This window comes from Aspergillus pseudoviridinutans (genome assembly GCF_018340605.1).
Source record: "Aspergillus pseudoviridinutans IFM 55266 DNA, scaffold_2, whole genome shotgun sequence".
Taxonomy (NCBI): Eukaryota; Fungi; Ascomycota; class Eurotiomycetes; order Eurotiales; family Aspergillaceae; genus Aspergillus; species Aspergillus pseudoviridinutans.
The window spans coordinates 2,061,760-2,080,662 of NW_025091282.1; the positions used below are offsets into that span (position 1 = coordinate 2,061,760).

At 52.2% G+C, this 18,903-nt stretch overlaps 7 protein-coding genes across 7 annotated transcripts; 5 read left to right on the top strand and 2 right to left on the bottom strand.

Moving 5' to 3' along the window:
• Window positions 1-231: 231 nt before the first annotated feature.
• Asppvi_002789 (M protein repeat protein) lies at window positions 232-2,987 on the bottom strand (the record flags this gene model as incomplete). The annotated part of the gene is made up of 3 exons (XM_043298769.1): window positions 232-1,182; window positions 1,237-2,720; window positions 2,783-2,987. The coding sequence occupies 3 exons, from the start codon at window positions 2,985-2,987 to the stop codon at window positions 232-234; spliced, it is 2,640 nt and encodes an 879-aa protein (XP_043154704.1).
• A 516-nt stretch (window positions 2,988-3,503) lies between these two features.
• On the top strand, window positions 3,504-5,070 carry Asppvi_002790 (H(+)-transporting V1 sector ATPase subunit H; the record flags this gene model as incomplete). Its single annotated transcript, XM_043298770.1, has 3 exons — window positions 3,504-3,807; window positions 3,872-4,394; window positions 4,458-5,070. The coding sequence occupies 3 exons, from the start codon at window positions 3,504-3,506 to the stop codon at window positions 5,068-5,070; spliced, it is 1,440 nt and encodes a 479-aa protein (XP_043154705.1).
• A 936-nt stretch (window positions 5,071-6,006) lies between these two features.
• On the top strand, window positions 6,007-7,586 carry Asppvi_002791 (Zn(II)2Cys6 transcription factor; the record flags this gene model as incomplete). The annotated part of the gene is made up of 2 exons (XM_043298771.1): window positions 6,007-6,202; window positions 6,262-7,586. 2 exons carry the CDS (start codon window positions 6,007-6,009, stop codon window positions 7,584-7,586), a joined length of 1,521 nt encoding a protein of 506 aa, XP_043154706.1.
• A 3,357-nt stretch (window positions 7,587-10,943) lies between these two features.
• On the top strand, window positions 10,944-14,299 carry Asppvi_002792 (uncharacterized protein; the record flags this gene model as incomplete). Its single annotated transcript, XM_043298772.1, has 4 exons — window positions 10,944-11,476; window positions 11,676-12,564; window positions 12,610-14,159; window positions 14,215-14,299. 4 exons carry the CDS (start codon window positions 10,944-10,946, stop codon window positions 14,297-14,299), a joined length of 3,057 nt encoding a protein of 1,018 aa, XP_043154707.1.
• Window positions 14,300-14,673: 374 nt separating this feature from the next.
• Asppvi_002793 (Apq12 family protein) lies at window positions 14,674-15,271 on the top strand (the record flags this gene model as incomplete). Its single annotated transcript, XM_043298773.1, has 2 exons — window positions 14,674-14,692; window positions 14,763-15,271. 2 exons carry the CDS (start codon window positions 14,674-14,676, stop codon window positions 15,269-15,271), a joined length of 528 nt encoding a protein of 175 aa, XP_043154708.1.
• Window positions 15,272-15,667: 396 nt separating this feature from the next.
• Asppvi_002794 (putative signal sequence-binding GTPase GPN3) lies at window positions 15,668-16,549 on the bottom strand (the record flags this gene model as incomplete). The annotated part of the gene is made up of 1 exon (XM_043298774.1): window positions 15,668-16,549. The coding sequence occupies one exon, from the start codon at window positions 16,547-16,549 to the stop codon at window positions 15,668-15,670; it is 882 nt and encodes a 293-aa protein (XP_043154709.1).
• A 523-nt stretch (window positions 16,550-17,072) lies between these two features.
• Window positions 17,073-18,497, top strand: Asppvi_002795 (S-adenosylmethionine synthetase; the record flags this gene model as incomplete). The annotated part of the gene is made up of 4 exons (XM_043298775.1): window positions 17,073-17,149; window positions 17,245-17,302; window positions 17,412-17,439; window positions 17,497-18,497. The coding sequence occupies 4 exons, from the start codon at window positions 17,073-17,075 to the stop codon at window positions 18,495-18,497; spliced, it is 1,164 nt and encodes a 387-aa protein (XP_043154710.1).
• Between the last annotated feature and the right edge of the window lie 406 nt (window positions 18,498-18,903).

Genomic DNA, 18,903 nt, shown 5'->3' on the forward strand with positions numbered 1-18,903 from the left:
ACCCAGGGCCTCATTCCTCATCTCCATGAATTAGAATGGGACTTAATATAAAGCGAATCGCTGCTTTTAAATGTTGAATATTCTATCAGAGGGTAGTCTGTATACATGAGATCTTCTAGATCTGAAGCAGGAGAAGTTCCCAAGGGAACCAAATATATACACAAGAAAGGAAGAAACAAGAAAAGCATAGTCAATGGCTCTTCCGAAACGAGACGAGTGGAGGGAAAGGCTTTATTTCATGGTGCTATCGACCAACTCACGATATATCTTCTTGAGATCGGCAATATCAGCCTGAAGCTCTTCGACTTGCTCGCTCTTCTCGCCAAGCAGCTCCAGAGTTGTTTGGTAGCGCTGGTCCAAGTCTTCAAGTCTTGTCTCCAGTTCCTTCACGCGAGCATCAGAGGCCTTCTTTTCCTCTGACTCTCGCATGAGGTCAACAACCTGCTTTCGAGCCTCGTCACGTTGCCTGGTGATCCGTGCAAGTTCGTCCTTGGCAGCGGCACGTTCGCTCTCTAAGCGGCGAACTGTGGCGCTCATACGCTCAACCAGCTGAACAGATGGCCCAGCACCGACTGTCGACTCCGAGATGATGTCGTTGATACCTCGCGAATGATGACTTGGGGTAAATCCATAAGCGGACGGGGTAGCCGGTGTCGCGGAGCCGCTGAAGAAGTCGTCCGGCTCGAAGGTGATGACAGGAGACTCCATGATCGGAGGGTTTGACAGACTTGTTGACATCGGTGGGGATAAGACGGGAACAGGAAGGGAATTCTGCCGCGGGGGAGTGCCCACCTCTGATGATGTCGTGAGGAGCGTTGAAGAACGGCGACTCGTCGGCCTGTAGTCTGACAGAGACGCCCCGGTTGTGTCAAGGTTGCTCGGTCTACGACTGAGAGCAACGGGCGACTGGGTACGCGGTTCCTGGAGTGAATTTTGAGTGGACAGTGCGTGTTCTCGCCACTTCATCCTCTCATCCTCAAGTTTCTGAGCCCATGTCGCATCGCACACCTTCTTCTGCTCAGCGAAGTCCTTCTGCGCAGCAACCAAGTCGTCTTCTGCTGTTCTGAGCTTTTGGCCCAGCTTCTGGATTTCTTGCACATGCCCTTCAAGTTTGCTCTCCAGATCCTGTTGGGTCTCCTTAGCATTTTCAAGCTCTTCCTCAAGCCTCTTCGCTTTGAGATTCTGTTTTTGATGTTAGCCGGCAACTAAGATTGACTACACGAAGGCCGTGCTTACCACTTCACGCATCTTCCGTCGCATTTCCCCTTCTCGCCTTGCGACATCGTCCCGTTCCTTTTCCACATTGGCTAGCCTTGATAGTAGCGAACCCTCGAGGGTCTGCCAATTCTCACTAGCGACTGCGTACTGCGTTTGCAAAGTCTCGATCTGGCGTAAAAGTTTGGCCTGAGTTTCACCGATAGAACCGGACGAGGCTTCTTCTGCTTTAGAGCGAAGCGCCTCCATTTTGCTTTCCAGAACAGACTGCTCCCCTTTAAGCTCGGCCTCAAGCATCCTAGCCTTCTCCTTCTCTTGCTCTATGCCTTCCTTAAGATCTGCAACTTCCCTCCTTAGTTTTTCCTCATTAATCTCGCGCTCAGTCTTCACACTCGAAAGTTCCTCTTCCAACTGAGCCGTCCGCTGCTTCTCCTTCTCCAAAGCATCTGATGTGGCTTTGGCCTCCGCTGCTTCGGCACGCGCAACCGCTCGGGCGAGTTGTGCCTTCATCTCTTGAACTGTCTGAGACAATGCGTTCCGCTCGTTCGTGACGGCCTCGAGGTCCCGTGCGACCTTTGTCTGGGAGGATAGTGACTCGTTCGCCCGTTTCTCCGCAGCCTCAGCACGCTTTGCTCTAGCTTCATAATTCGCCAGGTCCCGTTCGAGTTTCTCTGTTCTCTTCTTAGTCTCCATCTGTATCTTCGAATTATCTGCCAGCTGTTGTCGGAGCTTCTTGATCGCCGTTCGATGGTCCATCTCCGACTTGGAGAGCTTTTGCCCTTCCTCAAACAGTAGCGCAATCTTTTCGTCCTTCTCACGAAGCTGCTTTTCGACACTCCCAGGCTCGGCGTTCGCCGCAGCTTTCCTAGCAGACTCGGCTGCTTCTTTGGCCAGGTACTTTAGCTTGGATTGTAGCGCATCAATTCGTTCAATGTACAAGTGCAATTCCTCCTGCCAGCGGGTCTGCGCTGCCTCGTGCTCCGCCTGTAGCTGCGCAATGGCTGGATTATCGCTATTTGTATCCGGCGCGATGTCTTTCCCGGCTTGTTTCGAGTCTTGCGATACTCGCGGGCTCTCAAATTCGCCGGCCTCATGTTGTTCTGCCGTGCTCAGTTCTTGCGAGGGTCGTTGTTCGGATCCTATGGACTCTTCTGTAGATACAATCTCGTCAATATGCGATGCGGTGAACTCCTTGGAATTTCGCGAAATAGCCCCAGAGTCGTGACTTGTCCTAGAGCCTGCCGGTAGTTCCAGCGAGCCTGCTTCTCGGACAAGCGGGCTATCCGGACGTTCTTCTGCGGTCCCTGTAGGCGAGATAATACTTGATTCAATGTCTAAACTCGACCGCGTGCCGTTACTCGGTAAGGAACTGGCTGGCGAAGAGACCCTGCCGGGAGGTGACTGTGATACACCATTCCCGGCGGCATTTGATTTGGCCATGGCTCGAGCTAAGCGTTCATGTAGACGATCATTTTTCCGCGCATTGGATGAGCTCCGCGAAATAGCTGGAAAGCAATTAGCCATGCGATTCTCGAGACTGCTGCGGGGACATTCAGAGACTCCATACTGCTTGTAGTCGGGTTGGGACTTGTCGCCTGTTGTCCTAAGCTCTCGTTCTGCTTTGACTTGACCGATGTGGACCTCGTCAACGGTTTCTGGTCCTCCTCCTCAGCCAAGATCATATCTAATCTGGATTCCACGCCGGCGACTGCCTGCTGCAGAAACGAGCCGACTTTCCATTTCGATTTCGATCCTTGTGTATTCTGTGCCATGGTGTCGTAGACAGCGAATGAGTTGGTGTTTCCCTTGACCCGGTCAGCTACTCGCTAGTAGCAAATCACCTAGCCGTTGTCATGGGAGGCAGCAGTTCCGGATGACGATGATGCGATCTGATGTTCCTTTGTCGTCACAAGTTCGACGAAACAGAAGGATAAATCTAATTGTATGAGATTAATGAGAGTCGAGAGCAAAGTTATGAACGAATGACAGGGAGATGAGAATGGAAGAAAGCCCAAGCCAGAAGGAACTAATGCAAGAACGACTCAAATGTCCACGTTAATCAGTACTAAAGCGACTGCCTGCTTGCGTAGACCGAGAGCGGCCAGAGCAGCCAAAACGTGGACTGCCCGCCTCTTGGCATTATTACCCGATGAGACGGGGAACTCCATCTATCTCGAACATCGTCATAACCTCACAGCTCCCTTATCATTGTTTTTCCCCATCCCTTTTTTTAAGTGAAGACGTCGGCGTGTCCTTCCTTTAGAATTCCAGACGGATAGACAGGCATCATGTCATCGACGCCTCTGGATCCTCCGACTTATTTGAACTCCTTGCAGAACAACATTCGAGCTCGCCCGATCCCGTGGGAGGGAGCCGTCCGAGCTGGCAACATCACCGACGACCATCTTAAGAAGATCAAGGCTGTGGACAAGGTCCGCAAAGAGCAACGCCGCCAAACCGTTGAAGGCGATCTTCAGGGCTATGTCGGACTGCTTTCTGGCAATGCCGATAGCAAGAGTGTCTTGGATTCGGCTTCCAAGAGGACCGATATTGTGCAGTACATTCTAGTGCTGGCGGCGGACTTGATTAACGGTAATGCTATATTTGAACTCTACGTAGAATTATATATGCGCTGACAATTATTTCTACAACTTAGATGTCCCTTCGCTTTCCTCCGCATTGATCGCGCATCCTAGCCCCTACAAGCCCTTCCTCCCGCTCCTGCGTCATTCCACCAACGCCGAAGATCCAATTCCGCTGCTCACCTCCACATTTTTGACAAGCCTTGTCTCTCACAGCCTTGCTGCTTCTACCAAGGCAGCCGTTCGCGATGAAGAGGCGCTTCCGCAGTTATACACCTATCTTTCCACCCTGACTCAGAACCAAGACAGCGGGCTGCAGGATATCGGAGTTCAGGGGCTGTCGGCGTTGTTACGGAATTCAAGGTCACGGGAAATGTTCTGGGATCAGAGGAAGGAAACCATCGACCCCTTGATCGAGATTCTTCGTGCTGCTGCGGGAGCGAAAGACAGCAGTAGTGCGAGCACTCTAGCGGGCAGTTCGAGAGCCATTGAGCCCGGCCTTTCTGGTGGTGTCGGCCTACAGCTCTTGTACCGCGTTCTCTTAGTACTCTGGCAGCTGAGCTTTGAGGGAAGTCTTGTTGGAGAAGGCCTACAGTCGTACGTTCACCATTTAACATAGCGAAGCAGGGAAGCAGTCCGTGGCTAATTCTCAATATTCAGGGACTATGAGTTTATCCAATTATATACCCAACTTCTGCGTCTATCCCCGAAAGAGAAGACGACTCGTCTGCTTCTCGCAACTTTGAACAACCTCCTTTCCAGCAATCGCACGACTTTACTTCCAGTTGCTGTTTTTGTCCGCCTTCCTGCTTTGCTATCCAACCTCTCTGGCCGCCATTTGACCGACCCAGACCTGCTGGAAGATTTGAACGCATTGTCTGAGATGCTAGATGAATACACCAAGACACAAACGACATTTGATCAGTACGCCGCCGAGTTACAGTCAGGCCACCTTCGCTGGTCCCCGCCGCATCGCAACCCGACATTCTGGGCCGAAAATGCCCGTCGCATTCTGGATGAAGGGAACGGAGCGCTGCCCAAAAAGCTTGCCGAGATTCTGTCCAAGAGCTGGGATAACGACAAGCAGGTCCTTGCAATTGGATGCAACGATGTCGGTCAATTGGTGAAAGAAATGCCGGAGAGACGCGGGCAGCTGGAGAAGCTGGGACTTAAGACTCGAGTTATGGAGCTGATGGCTGACAAGGACGAGTCTGTGCGGTGGGAAAGCTTGCGAGCCGTTGGAGAATGGCTCCGTTACACCTTCGAGGGCTGATCGCGTATTGCATATGGTTGATACTACAAAGAATTCCCGACGCCTGATGTTCGAATTTCCGGCGGTGTGGTCATTGTACCGATGACATCTGTCCTTCTTGTCTCTTCGTTCCTGAGATGAACATACTGTTTCCATTCTGGATGCTTCGCCAGCGCGCTTTCTTTATTCTGTTCAGCTGTCTGTTCAACTGTTCAAACATCTTCATCTGTAGTCAATAGCGGTGCGGATTGGGGTTTGATAGATATATCCTGTTTGCTCGCATTCTCCGGGCTCCAATATTATACACAGGCTCCAAAGATCTACGCAGTCTTGGATCGTCTTAATTTTGAGGCACCCGTTAGTATCAGTTCTAGCCCAGCAAAGTTTGAGATGTTCCACTTTCATCGTATTTCGCACCCCACATTGATCAGAGTATGTTGTGCCCGGGCCATCACGCATCAGCAGGAAGAATAACGCATAGATAGGAAAGGTGACGCCCAACAAGCTGTTCTGAAATCGCATAATATCAGAGATGCTCAAGTTTGTGCCCATTAGGTCTTGATCGATAACCTCCAGGTGGGCCTTGTGTGTATGATCGGCCGCTAAGGGACTCCAATAGAAACTGTACACTCTCAAAAGTCTGTGCCTTAGAGTTGAGACTATCTCACCGGGCCGGCGTTTGCGTTATCTCTCGATCAAGTCCCACAAGAGACCCCGACTCCTGACCATTGTTGATATCGTCGTGTTTGCTTTGTGTCTGTGGGTGTTCTTTTATAACATCTGTTGAACTTGGTCCGATCACTCTCTGATACGAAGTATATCTCTATTTACGCATCCGCTCCACGCTGATTTACAGAGGAGAACCCCCACCGCAGATCATTCCGACGCTACCCCGGCAAGCGGAAGAAAACGCAGATTTTGAGAACGCGGTGAAAATCCAGGAGTCTCACCCAATCCATGTCCAGATCATTTAATGGGTGTAAACGGTGCAAAGCCAGACGACAGAAATGTGACGAACAGCGACCCGTCTGCGGTCGTTGTGAAGCGGCTGGGGTGCAGTGTCGATATGCGATGCAGCTACAGTGGGGAGGACGGACTTTTTCGCGGTCGAGGTTAGGGGCCTGTATGAGCAATGGAGGATTGCAGAAGCTTGGTATGTCTTCAATGGCCTTTACTTTTGGCTTCGTTGGCTGATCATTTGTGACGCTACAGAATACTCCCCCGGTGAATTTATCTACACAACTAAGTCCCCCTCCGCTACGTCGAGTACAGCGCTCTCTCCGCGTGTTGACCCCTTCTCCTCTCTGTCTCCGGACCAAAAGTCGTTACTTCATCATTTCATCCAAGATGCGTCGCAAATTACGGCATGTCACTCCAGCATGCAAAGGAATATCTGCAAGATGCTTGTCCCAATGGCGCTCCAGACCCCTTCGTTATTATATGCGACGATGGCGCTGTCAGCAATCCATCTACAAGCACTAAACAATCAGTCGGAGAACGTCAAATCCGCCCCGCATATTGCCCGGTTAATGGCGCTCAGCCTCGAGCACTTCCGTAAGGAACTACAGAACCCAAGCACCAAGGAGTCGGATGCGCTCCTCGCAACGGCGCGCACGCTCTGTTTAGCGGAAATCCACTCCGGGGCTATTCATCCGAACTCGTGGCGAGCCCATGTTGAGGGTGCAAAGGCTCTTATGCTTGCGACGAATCGCAAGGGAAGTGAATCACCGGGTTCGTCGCAGGGTTTCCGTCGGTACTTGGACCGGTGGTACCAGTCGATTGTCTCTCTAACAGCACTGACGGGGAACGGGCCGCCCATCGAAGAGGCCACGGAACAGTCAGCCTCCGAGATCATCCGCCAACAAGACGCACCAGACTACCTCGACGACTACTGGGGCTTCACAGTAAACCTGTCGGCCATCTTCCGCGCAATCGGGGCGGCAGCCTGGCGGAGTCAGCACGACACACAAAGAACGGGGTTGATTTCATCAGACGGCGCCGATGCGGCCATCGCACAGGAGGCGGCTGTCCTCGAATCCTCTGTGCGGACGCTCATGGCTCGGGACGCGAGTTCGCAGCCTACATTCTACCCAGGTGTCGCGGAGGGCCTCTCGACCGAATGCGTGCGGGAATTCATGCTCTGCAACGAGGCGTTCCAGGACAGTGCGCTCATCCAGATCAACCGACGGCTCCGTAGACTGCCCGCCTCCTCGCCCCTCGTACAGCTCTCCGTCAAGCGGATTCTAGAGTGCACGGCGCAGATTGGGCCGTCTACGGGGCTGAGTCCGTGGACGATGCTCACGACCCCGTTGTTCATTGCGGGCTGTGAGGCCCAGGCTGAGGATCGCGAGAGGGTCCGGCAGTTGCTTTCATTGCTGCATGATACCATCCGTGTGCCGAACGTGCTTCAGTCATTGAAATTTCTGGAACAGTACTGGGCTAACCAGCTGAATGAGGATGAGGGCTGGAGTCAGTATCTAGGTAACTTGCTCCTTTTTCGATATGTGAGTCGAGCTAACAAGGTCCAGATCGAATGAGATTCGATTTCATCCCGTATTGATGCCGAAGGGTCTCTCATTATATGCGTTTATGACTAGCGAGAAGTGAGCGTTTTCAGTGGTTTTAGGTTTTTTTTTTGGCATTATGTACAGAACGTTTTAGGCGCCTTGGCCTCACGATAGTCTTTTGAGAAGTTCAGATATCCCGGCGTTGGTGGGTACTTCAGTTGTATCTTGTGCAATGGATTGATATGTATTCTAGCCATCTACGTTCACAAACCATTGAGGATTTTGACAACAAACTGTATACCTTTTCAATCATCAACTGGACCCAACCTTTCGTACTTCTGTGCCCACGAGATGCCTGAGAGTCTAGGTTTGCATTCTTTGCCAAGGGCATCTCATCAACCCGGGTAGTAGCTGATTTCCTTCAGGTCCTAAGAAATGTTACCCCTAACTGTTACAAGAAAGCGCCACAACAAAGTCTGATAAATATTACTCTGGTACATCTTGTGTCGGGCCAATGATCACAGTCAGCATGACAAGAGAGCTTATTCTTCAGAACCTGCGATTGATCATCACTATTCTCGCTTTGCGCCTTCCCGTTAAGTTGGGACATATCCCATCTTCCCACTTCCGTCTGAGCTATGTCTCGCAGCTCATATAGGTCCAGTGGGAGGATATTCTCCAGACTTGCCCCAGGTCTGACTGACCTGCCAAAAAACATCCGCGTCAGTTGGATTGACTGAGTACCCGGTGGTATGCCTGGTGGAACCGGTAAGATATGCTTCTTTCGTCTTTAGCTAGCTACAACACTATAACGATGGATAAGACTTCCGTACCTCATGTGGTAGGCATGTTTGACTGTGCCATTGCGTACTGAGAAAGCGCCGGGTTTGGAATCGCTTACTTCCAGACTGCAGATGTGATCCATGCTTGATCGTCAGATTTCGAAGCCGCTATCCCATATACTGCTTGATGATCGCTAAAAGGCGCCTCGCAGTGGCATCATCCTCACTGCCCCGACTCACAGAATAAGAGCAGGATATGGAAGAATCACTGCTCGCACCGTATCAGGCGTGACGCTTGATGAGTGTCGGCGGCCATACTGATGTTCTGGAGACTGTAGAAGGGCTTGAGGCTTCAGGGTTTTGGCTCTGTCAAGGAGTTGCACGGTTAGCGTGTTATATATGTCTCTGTTCTAAACAGTTCTTACCATGTAGCGCTTCTGCGGGTGAAGATTCCCAAGACGGAAAGTGTGCTTATCCGGGATTTGACTCCTATTTTCAAGACAGCAGACATGCTTGACCTTGCTACAAGTCCTTTTCGCACCCTCCGCGCAGTAGCACTGTCTGTGCAGATGACGCAAGCAGAGCCAAGAGAGATGAAGCTCAAGCTAGTAGCTATGTTTAGAAGCCAATATTGATAGTCCTCATTCACCCGACTGATCGAACAGATTCACAGATGACTATGTTTCAACAAGTTTCTATCCATTCACCTGTAAGTTAGGATAAGCTTTACTAGAATGTACTTGAGGAACTGTTACAGGATATAGATAGTAGAAGAATGTGATGTGTCACAGTGTCACATTCTTTCTACAGGAAGCCTAGATCGTATTGCATAAGTCCGCATTGGCCGTAGTTTAATTGAATGGCATTTGCATTCTTCAAGACTCGAGAGGCCAAGATAGAAATTATTTCTTACGTTTCGTTTGATGTTCTGTTGTCAAATATAAGTACTGACTACCTACCGAATATATCAGCAAGTGTTGTTTGTACGGAGTACCTGATTTTGATTGAAAAGTCCCTTGCAGATTGATGGTCTTCTGTTACTTTATTTAGGACAGTCAAGCATTGACTATCTGGTCAATAGTCGTACAATAAAGCAAGCCACTGCTGAGCCAATCCAGGATTGCTTGGATATATTTAGCGATGTGTCGTACCATCAGGCATCATATGAAGTATCAAAAACTGGGAAACATCGAATTCAAGGTGGATATGACGATGAGACAAAACGGAGTCTGGGTCTCCGGGAACCTGAATCTTTGTGGCGCGTGGCAGAAATAGTTCGTAGTATGGCCGGCGACAGTTCTTCTGGCCGCTGTTTCATGTTAATTTGTTTTCTATATGGCATCTATGGCCCGATGCGAGTTGCAGAATGTTTTTTATCGCCTAGACGGTCAAGGAGACGTTTGCTAAGGGCCATGCGGCGTTAAGGTTATGCACATAAGGATGACTGCCGAGTGGGCGCTTAATGCAGCTCTTGGATGGAGGGATTCTCCTGGACTTGAGATTGGCGAGGCGCTCATACTCCAATCTGATTGATTCGCATCAGATCCCGTGCGTGTGTTCATCACTAGGAAGATAGACACTGAATGCCAATGATAGGGATGATTTTCCTGTTCTCAGGCTGGGTTACCCCTGAAAGTGTCTGGGCTCCACAGTGGCCTTGGCTTGGTTTGCCGATCGCCCAGTCTAGTCTACTAGTAGTCGGCCTCGCTGAGCCGTGCGAGAGGTGGCCTTGGGAATGAGAGTCGAGATGTTACATTTGTACGGAGTACACTCACTTGACAATTGAGAGTAGTACTGGTGGCAGGGCAGATCAAAACAGTTAGCCCGTAGTGAGAAGGATTCAGATGTTAAAGACCAGTAGTGGAACTGCTGTGTCCAGTGTTCTGGACTCCTCAAAGAGAGCGATCGGAGAGTAAGTCTTTTAGGCGAATGCAGACATCTTTCATCGATACAATGGGAGTATCATCATTCGCTGTGCAATTATAGTATGTAGCGCAGTAGTCTTCAAACAGCCGCGAATCGCGATGCTGATATCAAACCGTCCTTAAGAAAAGCTCCACCCCGTCTGTGCAGCGCCAAAAAGCCACGGAATCCAGCCAACCAGGATGCTCCAAGAACAGCTCTGATAGAGGATTTGGTTTTTTAGTTTTCTTAGTCTGGCTGCATACCATCTTAATCCTACCTAGAGTACTCGAACTAGTTACTACTGTCTAGTGTCTAGACTATTATTCCTTCTCCTTAATTCTCCCGCTGCAGGACCCCTTGTGCTCTCTTTCCTTTGACMCCCTTGTTTCTTCACAGCCTTTCTCAGTCTCCTAACCACCCTAACTTCTTTTCCCCTGACACTGACCCCAATTGTTACTATATCCGGTCAATTCTCCTTCATCCAGATATCCACTAGTGGCCGCGTGTCATCCTCAAACCGCCCCGTGCTCTCTCTCAATCGTCCTGAGAATTGCCCGTCATCAACATGAGGGTGCGTCGATCGAGAGAGCTACTAGCCGTCTAGTCTAATCTTCATCTTCATTGACCGTCGTTCCACCCCCCTCCCCTCGTCCCGTTCCTGTCCTGATCGACTTTCCCTCTTTCTTCTCCCCTCTCCAAGATGCCCGTGGACTGGCCTTCTCCGCCTGCAGCTGGCACCTTGACCACTTTAGTATCCTCTTCCCCCGACGCCTATCATCCACACTCCCAAGACAGTCGGAGCGCCAGTAGCTCCAGTTGGCCAAGTCCTCCTCCCTCTGCTTCTTCTTTTCCTACGCCTCCTTCTTCTTCTCATCACCACCATCACCCTTCTATCCCCACCGGTAGTGCTTCTCCGGTGCGCAGAAAGCCCGTCCCTCAGCAGCATGCTTCTTTCCCTGTGAAATCTTCCCGCCTATCTAGGCCTTCTTTAACGTCTCCCATCACGCCAATTGATACCACTGCCACTACTCCCATTACGGCAACTACAGCTGGGGCAGCTACCTCTTCTCCTGCGGCCAAGACATCTACAAACCCTCCACTGGAGGCCACCAAAGCCCTATCCTCTCCTCCCGTCATCAGAAGCAACCTCCCTGCTTCTCACTCTTACACTCTCTCTGCTGGATCATCAGTGTATGAAGAAGACACCCTTTTTGTACCTAAGGACCTCGACAGGTATGACAAGTGGCGGGCTCACGCTCGCCCTCCCGTGCTTCCTCGAGGCTCACCCCCTCGCATCCCCCCTTAAATAGTCGCCTGTCTTCGCTTTCTTCCGTTTCTTCCGTTCCTCTCTATCCGAGATCCAAACTCAATGTCAGATGCCCCCATTCGGACGCTATAGAACTAACCTCGTGCTTCAATTGCTGTTCCCCAGATCCTCTCGAGGCGGCACCTCCGCTCCCCCTCTTCGGATAGATACCTCCGCCGCCTACTGGCACGGGGAGGACGACGAGGAGTCCATCTACACCGCTCAATTCTCGAATGGAACCCCATTGCACAACCGTCTTGTCAGCGAACCATTCATCCCTGTGCTCAACTCTCCGCCGGGCCACAAGCGTGCCCAAACCATGGCATTGCGTCCATCATCTAACCGCCCACCACCTCTGCACATCGAGTCCAGCGGCCGAACCGCATCGGCCAGCTCCTTGGACTCGAAACAGCCCAAGACCCCGGGGAACAAAATCAGCTCCTTCTTCGGCTGGAAAGCCGTCACCACATCACCCAGCGCGGAGTCCTCGAGCACCGAGATCTCGGATTCGGGCCGGTCCCCTCTCCCATCCCCGATGCCTCCTTCGATGCCCACGGCGTCCTTCTCCATCACCCCCTCGACCACAGTACCGTTCGATCCCACCCGGGTACCGGCCCGCAACCCTTCCCTAAGCAGCGCCAGTGTTCTCGAGGCCGGGTCAGCCTCGAAGCTGGCGGATCTCGAAAATGAACTCCGTGAGATCAGTTCCGAGCTGGCCGGTTCCATTCGACGGGAGATGGAACTGGAAGATCTGGTCGAGAGGTTGCAATCCGAGATGCCGGCGGACGCCGCCAACCGGCGCACCAGCGACTATTTCTCCGACTCTGGAACTAGTTCTATACGATATATATACGATGCCAATGGAAAGATTGATGATTTGGACAAGTATCGGCGAGCAGCCGAGCAGGAACGCGCACAGCTCAAGGTGGAGCTGTCGCAGAAGTGGCAGGAAGAAAGAGCCCGTCGGGCCGCAACCGAGTCACATGTTCAGATACTTGAATCGCAAGTAAACCAAGTATGTTTTGCCGCATTTCGTCTTTGGCTCAGCTAACGCGGTCAGTTACGACGAGAGCGAGTCGAGTCCTCCGATCTATCCTCCAAGGCTCGGGAACTCGAGATTGCTCTGGAAGATACCCGTAGAAAACTGGCGGAGGAACGCCAGATCAAGGACAACTTTGAAGACCTCTTGACGGCGATGAGGGTGGAGCTGGAGCAGTTGCGAAACGAGCGCGACCATCTTCGGGATAATGTGATTCCTCAATTACAGCAGCAGCAACAGCAGCAGCAGCCACAGAGCACACCCGCCCCCGAGTCCTCGGAGATTCAGCGATTACTTGGCGAGATTGAGGCTTTGAAGATCGAGAATGCCTCGCTGGCTCAACTGCAAGGCACTCGGTTTGCGTCGATCGCCGAAGAAGGCGGTATGCCCCAACGGAGACCCGCGGGACTGGGTCTGTCGCGGTCAAATTCGCTGGCACGGCACTCGAAATCGAGCGGCGCAGGTGGGCTGTCGCGATCAAACTCGTTGTCTCGCTCGAATTCAGTGTCGGCCAAGGATCGTGGGGATCGCGAGGCGTTAGCAGACCGTATGGAAGATGTGGAAGCGCAGCGGGATGCGCTGCACCAAGCCCTGCGGTATCTGCTCATGAGGCAAGAACAGCAGGCTCGCGAGTACGAAAAGCGCTTAAAGATAATGGAGTTGGAGCTGGCTCGTGCCCAGGAAGCGGGCTCCCCACGTAGATTGGGGTATGAGCGCGAGGTGCGGTATCTCCGGGAGGAAGTGAACCATCTCCGCCAGCGGGCAGAGGACGCCTTAGATCAGAAGTGGCAATGCGAAAAGGGACTGGCAGGTCTGAAGATGGATTTGGACCGTGCCGAGCAGGAGACCACTTCGTTGCGTGTTCTGCTGCAGGAGCATGATATCGCGATCCCAGATGGACTTGAATCCGAACGTGACGGCTTTGCCGAGGTCATTGCGACCTCTTCGTCTCTGGAGATGGCATACAAGCAGTTGCAGGCGGAACGGGAAGTCATCGAAGCCAGTGCGGCTCACTCTCCGCTGGTGGAGAGTGACGCATTCGCGGCTTCCATCAGTCGAACGGAAGCACTGGCGAACCATGTGCAGCAACAGCTACAGAGAAACAACTCCCTGCGCAACCGCCTGGCCGAGGCAATTGGTAAGGGCGAAAAGGATCAGCAGCTGTCGGCGGTCCGGATCAACGAGCTGCAGGCCAGGCTCAAGGAGCTGGAGGAGACGCTGCTGATGGCGCAGCAGCACTCCGAGGAGGAAATGGCGCGTCACGAGGAGGAGATCCGTAACCTCGAGGCCAGCCACAACGCGCAGTTAATGCGCGTGAAGAACGGCTCCCGCAGCCCGGCGGCACTGTCGCCGAAGCCGCCCAGCTCACCGTTTGGTGCTCGCTCGCCCCGTCTAGACAAGACGACCAGCGGTGACGGCATTCCGTTGAACGCGGCGATCCAAGCGGAGACGCTAGAGAAGCGGGTGAAGGAGCTGGAGAAGCTCCTGCGGGATGCAGATACGGAGATGGAGGAAGTGGTCGGTCGGATGAACCGGGCTCAAATCGAGGTGGCCGAACTGCAATCTGACCGGTATGTGCTTTGATAATCAGTGTGGTGCGAATACGAGATAGCTAACTGTTTGCAGAGACGAAGCACTCCGCCAGACTCGGAAACTCCAGGCAGAGATCCAAGCCGAGCGAGAGGCATTCAAGGCCTTGATGGCCCAATAATTTAATCTTTAATGTATATACCATGGTGTTTCTTCTGCTATATTCCCAGACGACGTCGGCGTGATAAAAGACATKGGGATGATCTATATCTTCATTGTACATAACTAGAGGAATACTGAGCTATTAATGAGCAGTTGATCCATACCTATTTGTAGCGTGGAGTATGGCTCCGCAACTGACCACTGCTGTTATTCTCCAATGTTTGCTTTGTTTGTTTCACATGCTTTATCTATCAAGCATCCACGCGATTTGTCCTTTACGTACAACAAAACCACCTGCATCATCATTTTCAGCACTTGCTCGGTCAGAGTACTGACCTACTCCCCTCTAACACCCTTATATAACCTCCGGGACAGACCGGTGATCCCCGAAAAATGGAATACTACCTCCCAGGTTCGCCACCCCCATCCATAACACATCCACTGTATACCCCCGATAGCAACCCAACTAACTCAAAGAACAGACTACCTAACACCGCTCCTCACAAACCCCACGCTACAACACCTCCGCAGCCACATCACAAACTGGTCGTCGTTGTTCAGCAGCATCCGCACCACCTACCTAGAGCCCTACATCATCACCCCCCTCTCGCGCCTCCTCGCGTCCTCGACCTCCGATCTCGTCTCCGTACTACTTCTTCTTGCTGTATTGGTTATCTCGCTCAAGGTACTGGATTATGCGCGCCGGGTGGTCATGTTCTGGGTGATGCTTGCGGTGAGGGTTGTGTTTTGGGGGGCGGTCGTTGCGCTCGGATGCTATGTTTATAGTGTTGGGCTGGAGAAGGCGGGGAGGGATCTCGGGTGGGTGCTTGGGGTGCTTTGGGGGTTTGGGGAGGAGGTGCTCGCTGGGGTTGAGAGTGGGAGGGCGCCGGCTGGTGGTCCCGGCGCCGGTGGGTATGGATATGGGTCTGGGTATGGGTATAGGCGTGAGGCACCCCGAGGGTATGGCGGGAAGGGGAGGAAGGGGAGGTGATGCTTTCTCGGTTCTTGGTCATTGGGCATTGTCATTCTTGGGTTGGAGCGATACGCTGTATGGCTAAGCTCATGCTGGCCTTAATCTTACAGTTACGACGTCATGCATAATGTTCATGTCATTCAAGTTATGTCATCTCATTTTCGGCTGTAGGTATTATGTATGCGCTGACTGACGCGGTATGTACAGTCTCTGGTCTGGTTCCTGAGCTGTGCTCTGTTCTCACTGCCTTGGCTCAACGGCCGGTGGCTTGCCGGATGCGATTCGACGCGGTGATACGCACATCGACTGACGAAGTGCAGACGTCTATACGTCGGTGGTTTTAAGTGTCGTAGTTTTTAAGTGTCGTATGGGAAGGTCTTATGGTGTAGTCGTACGGTGGGCGAGGTGATAAGATCAAATATCCGCATCCTCGTAGTTCACATCCTGCTCGTCGCTTGGCTCCCGCGGCTCCTGGGCCTCATGGTACTGGATCGCGTCGTCGATATGGCTCAGCACTGCGGCCACGCTGTCCTCGTCCTGAGCGTCCAGCTTCAGAAAAGACACCATGCTGAAGTCGTCAATCAACTGCCCCACGGCCCGATTCAACCGATTGAATGATCCCCCGCTCAGCAGAGTATCCTTGGAACTGGGGTCTCCCTCGGCTGTCTCTTCCGCATCCCCGATGTCGTCCTGTAATAAATTCACATCGACGTTGACGAATCGCTTGAGCTCCTTCCGCGACACCATATCCCGCACCTGATCCATTTTGCTCAGAATATTCACATGCGGCATCTCCAGCATTAGCATCGCAGACATGGCGCTCAGCGTGCCCGCGAAAAACTTGGCCTTGTCCACGACAAAGGTACTCTCCAGTAGATACGCCGCACACAGATTGATGTTCAGCGGCCCCTGTCGTGAAAGATACTGCACCAGGGATGGCAGCAGCGGGATATGCGTGTAGAGCTCGATCTGCCCCGGCATGTCAAAGATGATCAGGTACTCTTCGCTCAGCGGGTCCAGCGCCTGCGACAAAAAGTCCAGGTTCTGCAGGAGGAATTCAAAACAGTAAATGAGGCCGCCATTGGGACCCAGCTCCATCTCCTCCATCACATCTTCCAACGTGATCAGCTCGCGGATGTCCAGATCAGGCTCGTAGTTGAAGCTTTCGGCGGCCGGGTCGAGGTTCACATAGAAGCAACTTCGCCGTGTGGTCTGGAGATGCTGGATGAGGGCACTGCAAAAGGTTGACTTGCCGGCGCCTGCCGGGCCCATGACCAGAACTCCGAATTTCGACATTTCGTGTTGGTTGTGTATATAGAAGGTTATACGCGGTGGAAAATGGATGCGCTAGGCGGGTTAATCGGTTAGTAAGTCGACTCGCGGGACACCATCTGCAACCAACAATAGACTTATGCACGCTAACTGCGCACTAACTAAAAACGTATTATTGGACAGTGAACTAAAGACTGCTGTCAGCACTGTCAAGGCACTCCGTACTCCAAGTAAGACTGATACTCAGCCACCAGCATCAGCACCGATTGGATGCATTCGGACTCCGTACGAAAAGTGGGAGAGCATCCCTCCTTTCTGCCTCTGCTCACCGCCGGAGTAAGATGGCGCCATCGGGGCCTCATTAATACGGCCAAAATCCCCTCCTCCTTTTTCCCTCTCCCCCTCCATCCATTTTTCATATCCATCCACTTCCCCCCCTCTCTCTCTCTAGTCTATCTACCTTTCTCGTATCCTCATATCTCCTCTCTTTTTTTCTTCCTTCCTTCTCCCTCTTCTTTTCTTCCATCTTAATTCATATCAATTCACAATGGGCAGCATGGCGAAGTCTAACACTTTCCTCTTTACCTCCGAGTCGGTCGGTGAGGGTCACCCCGATAAGATTGCGTGAGTTCTGCCCCTCTCTTGTGATATATGTGTCCTATACGAGTCTCAAATTGTCTTTGCCTTCAATCCATTCAATCCTTCTAACAGTTGAATAGTGACCAGGTCTCTGATGCCGTGCTCGATGCCTGCCTTGCTGAGGACCCTCTCTCCAAGGTACATTCACCCCCTTTCAAAAAATTTTCTCCGTTTTTATTGGACCGGGTCCTTTTCCGCCGAGTTTTGCCGTGCGAATCAATGGATGTTGACTTGCCCCTCCGTATAGGTCGCTTGTGAGACTGCTACCAAGACTGGTATGTTAATTTTTTTTCATGTCTCTCAATCGACGTCTTATGCTAATTTCTGCTCAGGTATGATTATGGTCTTTGGTGAAATCACCACCAATGCCAAGCTGGACTACCAGAAGATTATCCGTGGTGCCATCAAGGACATCGGTTATGATGACTCCGAGAAGGGTTTCGACTACAAGACCTGCAACGTCCTGGTCGCCATTGAGCAGCAGTCCCCCGACATTGCTCAGGGTCTCCACTACGATGAGGCTCTTGAGAAGCTCGGTGCTGGTGACCAGGGTATCATGTTCGGTTATGCCACCGACGAGACCCCTGAGCTCCTGCCTCTCACCCTCCTGCTCTCTCACAAGCTCAACGCTGCTATGACGCAGGCTCGTAACGACGGTTCCATCCCTTGGCTCCGTCCCGACACCAAGACCCAGGTCACCGTTGAGTATGCTCACGACGGCGGTGCCGTCAAGCCCCTGCGTGTAGACACTGTTGTCGTCTCCGCTCAGCACAGCGATGATGTGTCCACTGAGGAGCTCCGTGCTGTCATCAAGGAGAAGATCGTCAAGAAGGTCATTCCCGCTGAGCTCCTGGATGACCGCACCATTTACCACATCCAGCCCTCTGGCCGCTTCGTCATCGGTGGTCCTCAGGGTGATGCCGGTCTCACCGGCCGTAAGATCATCGTCGACACCTACGGTGGCTGGGGTGCCCACGGTGGTGGTGCTTTCTCCGGAAAGGACTACTCCAAGGTCGACCGCTCCGCTGCCTACGTCGGTCGTTGGATCGCCAAGTCCCTTGTTCACGCCGGCCTTGCCCGCCGTGTCCTTGTCCAGCTCTCCTACGCCATTGGTGTTGCTGAACCCCTCTCCATCTTCGTCGAGACCTACGGTACCTCCGAGAAGTCCTCGGATGAGCTCGTCGAGATCATCCGCAAGAACTTCGATCTCCGCCCTGGTGTCATTGTCAAGGAGCTCGACCTTGCCAAGCCCATCTACTTCCAGACCGCCAAGAACGGTCACTTCACCAACCAGAGCTTCCCCTGGGAGAAGCCCAAGGCTCTCAAGTTCTAAACGCGTCCTGAGTGACCGCGTAGAACTTGTTGGCTTTTGTTTTTTGACGAATGTGATGAATTTGCTTTGTTTTCAACAACTCAAAGCATGAGAGCATAGACATATTTCGAAAAAGCCTTTTCTTTCTTTTGGACCTTTTTCTTTAATGATATATCTGCATGGTCGCCTGCAAAAGGAGGCTGGTTTGGGCGAGGATAAATTCAACATGATACCACTTTCATCTATTGGGAAGGGATGTTTTCGGCGTTTCAGGGAGCGGAAAGTCTTCAACACATGCCTCCTCCGAGGCCGTCTACTAGACGACGAGCGCTATCTGGCTAGATCAGATTGGCACATGGATCCATGTGCCCGGATGATGTCTCCTCGAAGGAGAAACGTCGGTGGCCAGTTGAAAGGAGCTTGGTCT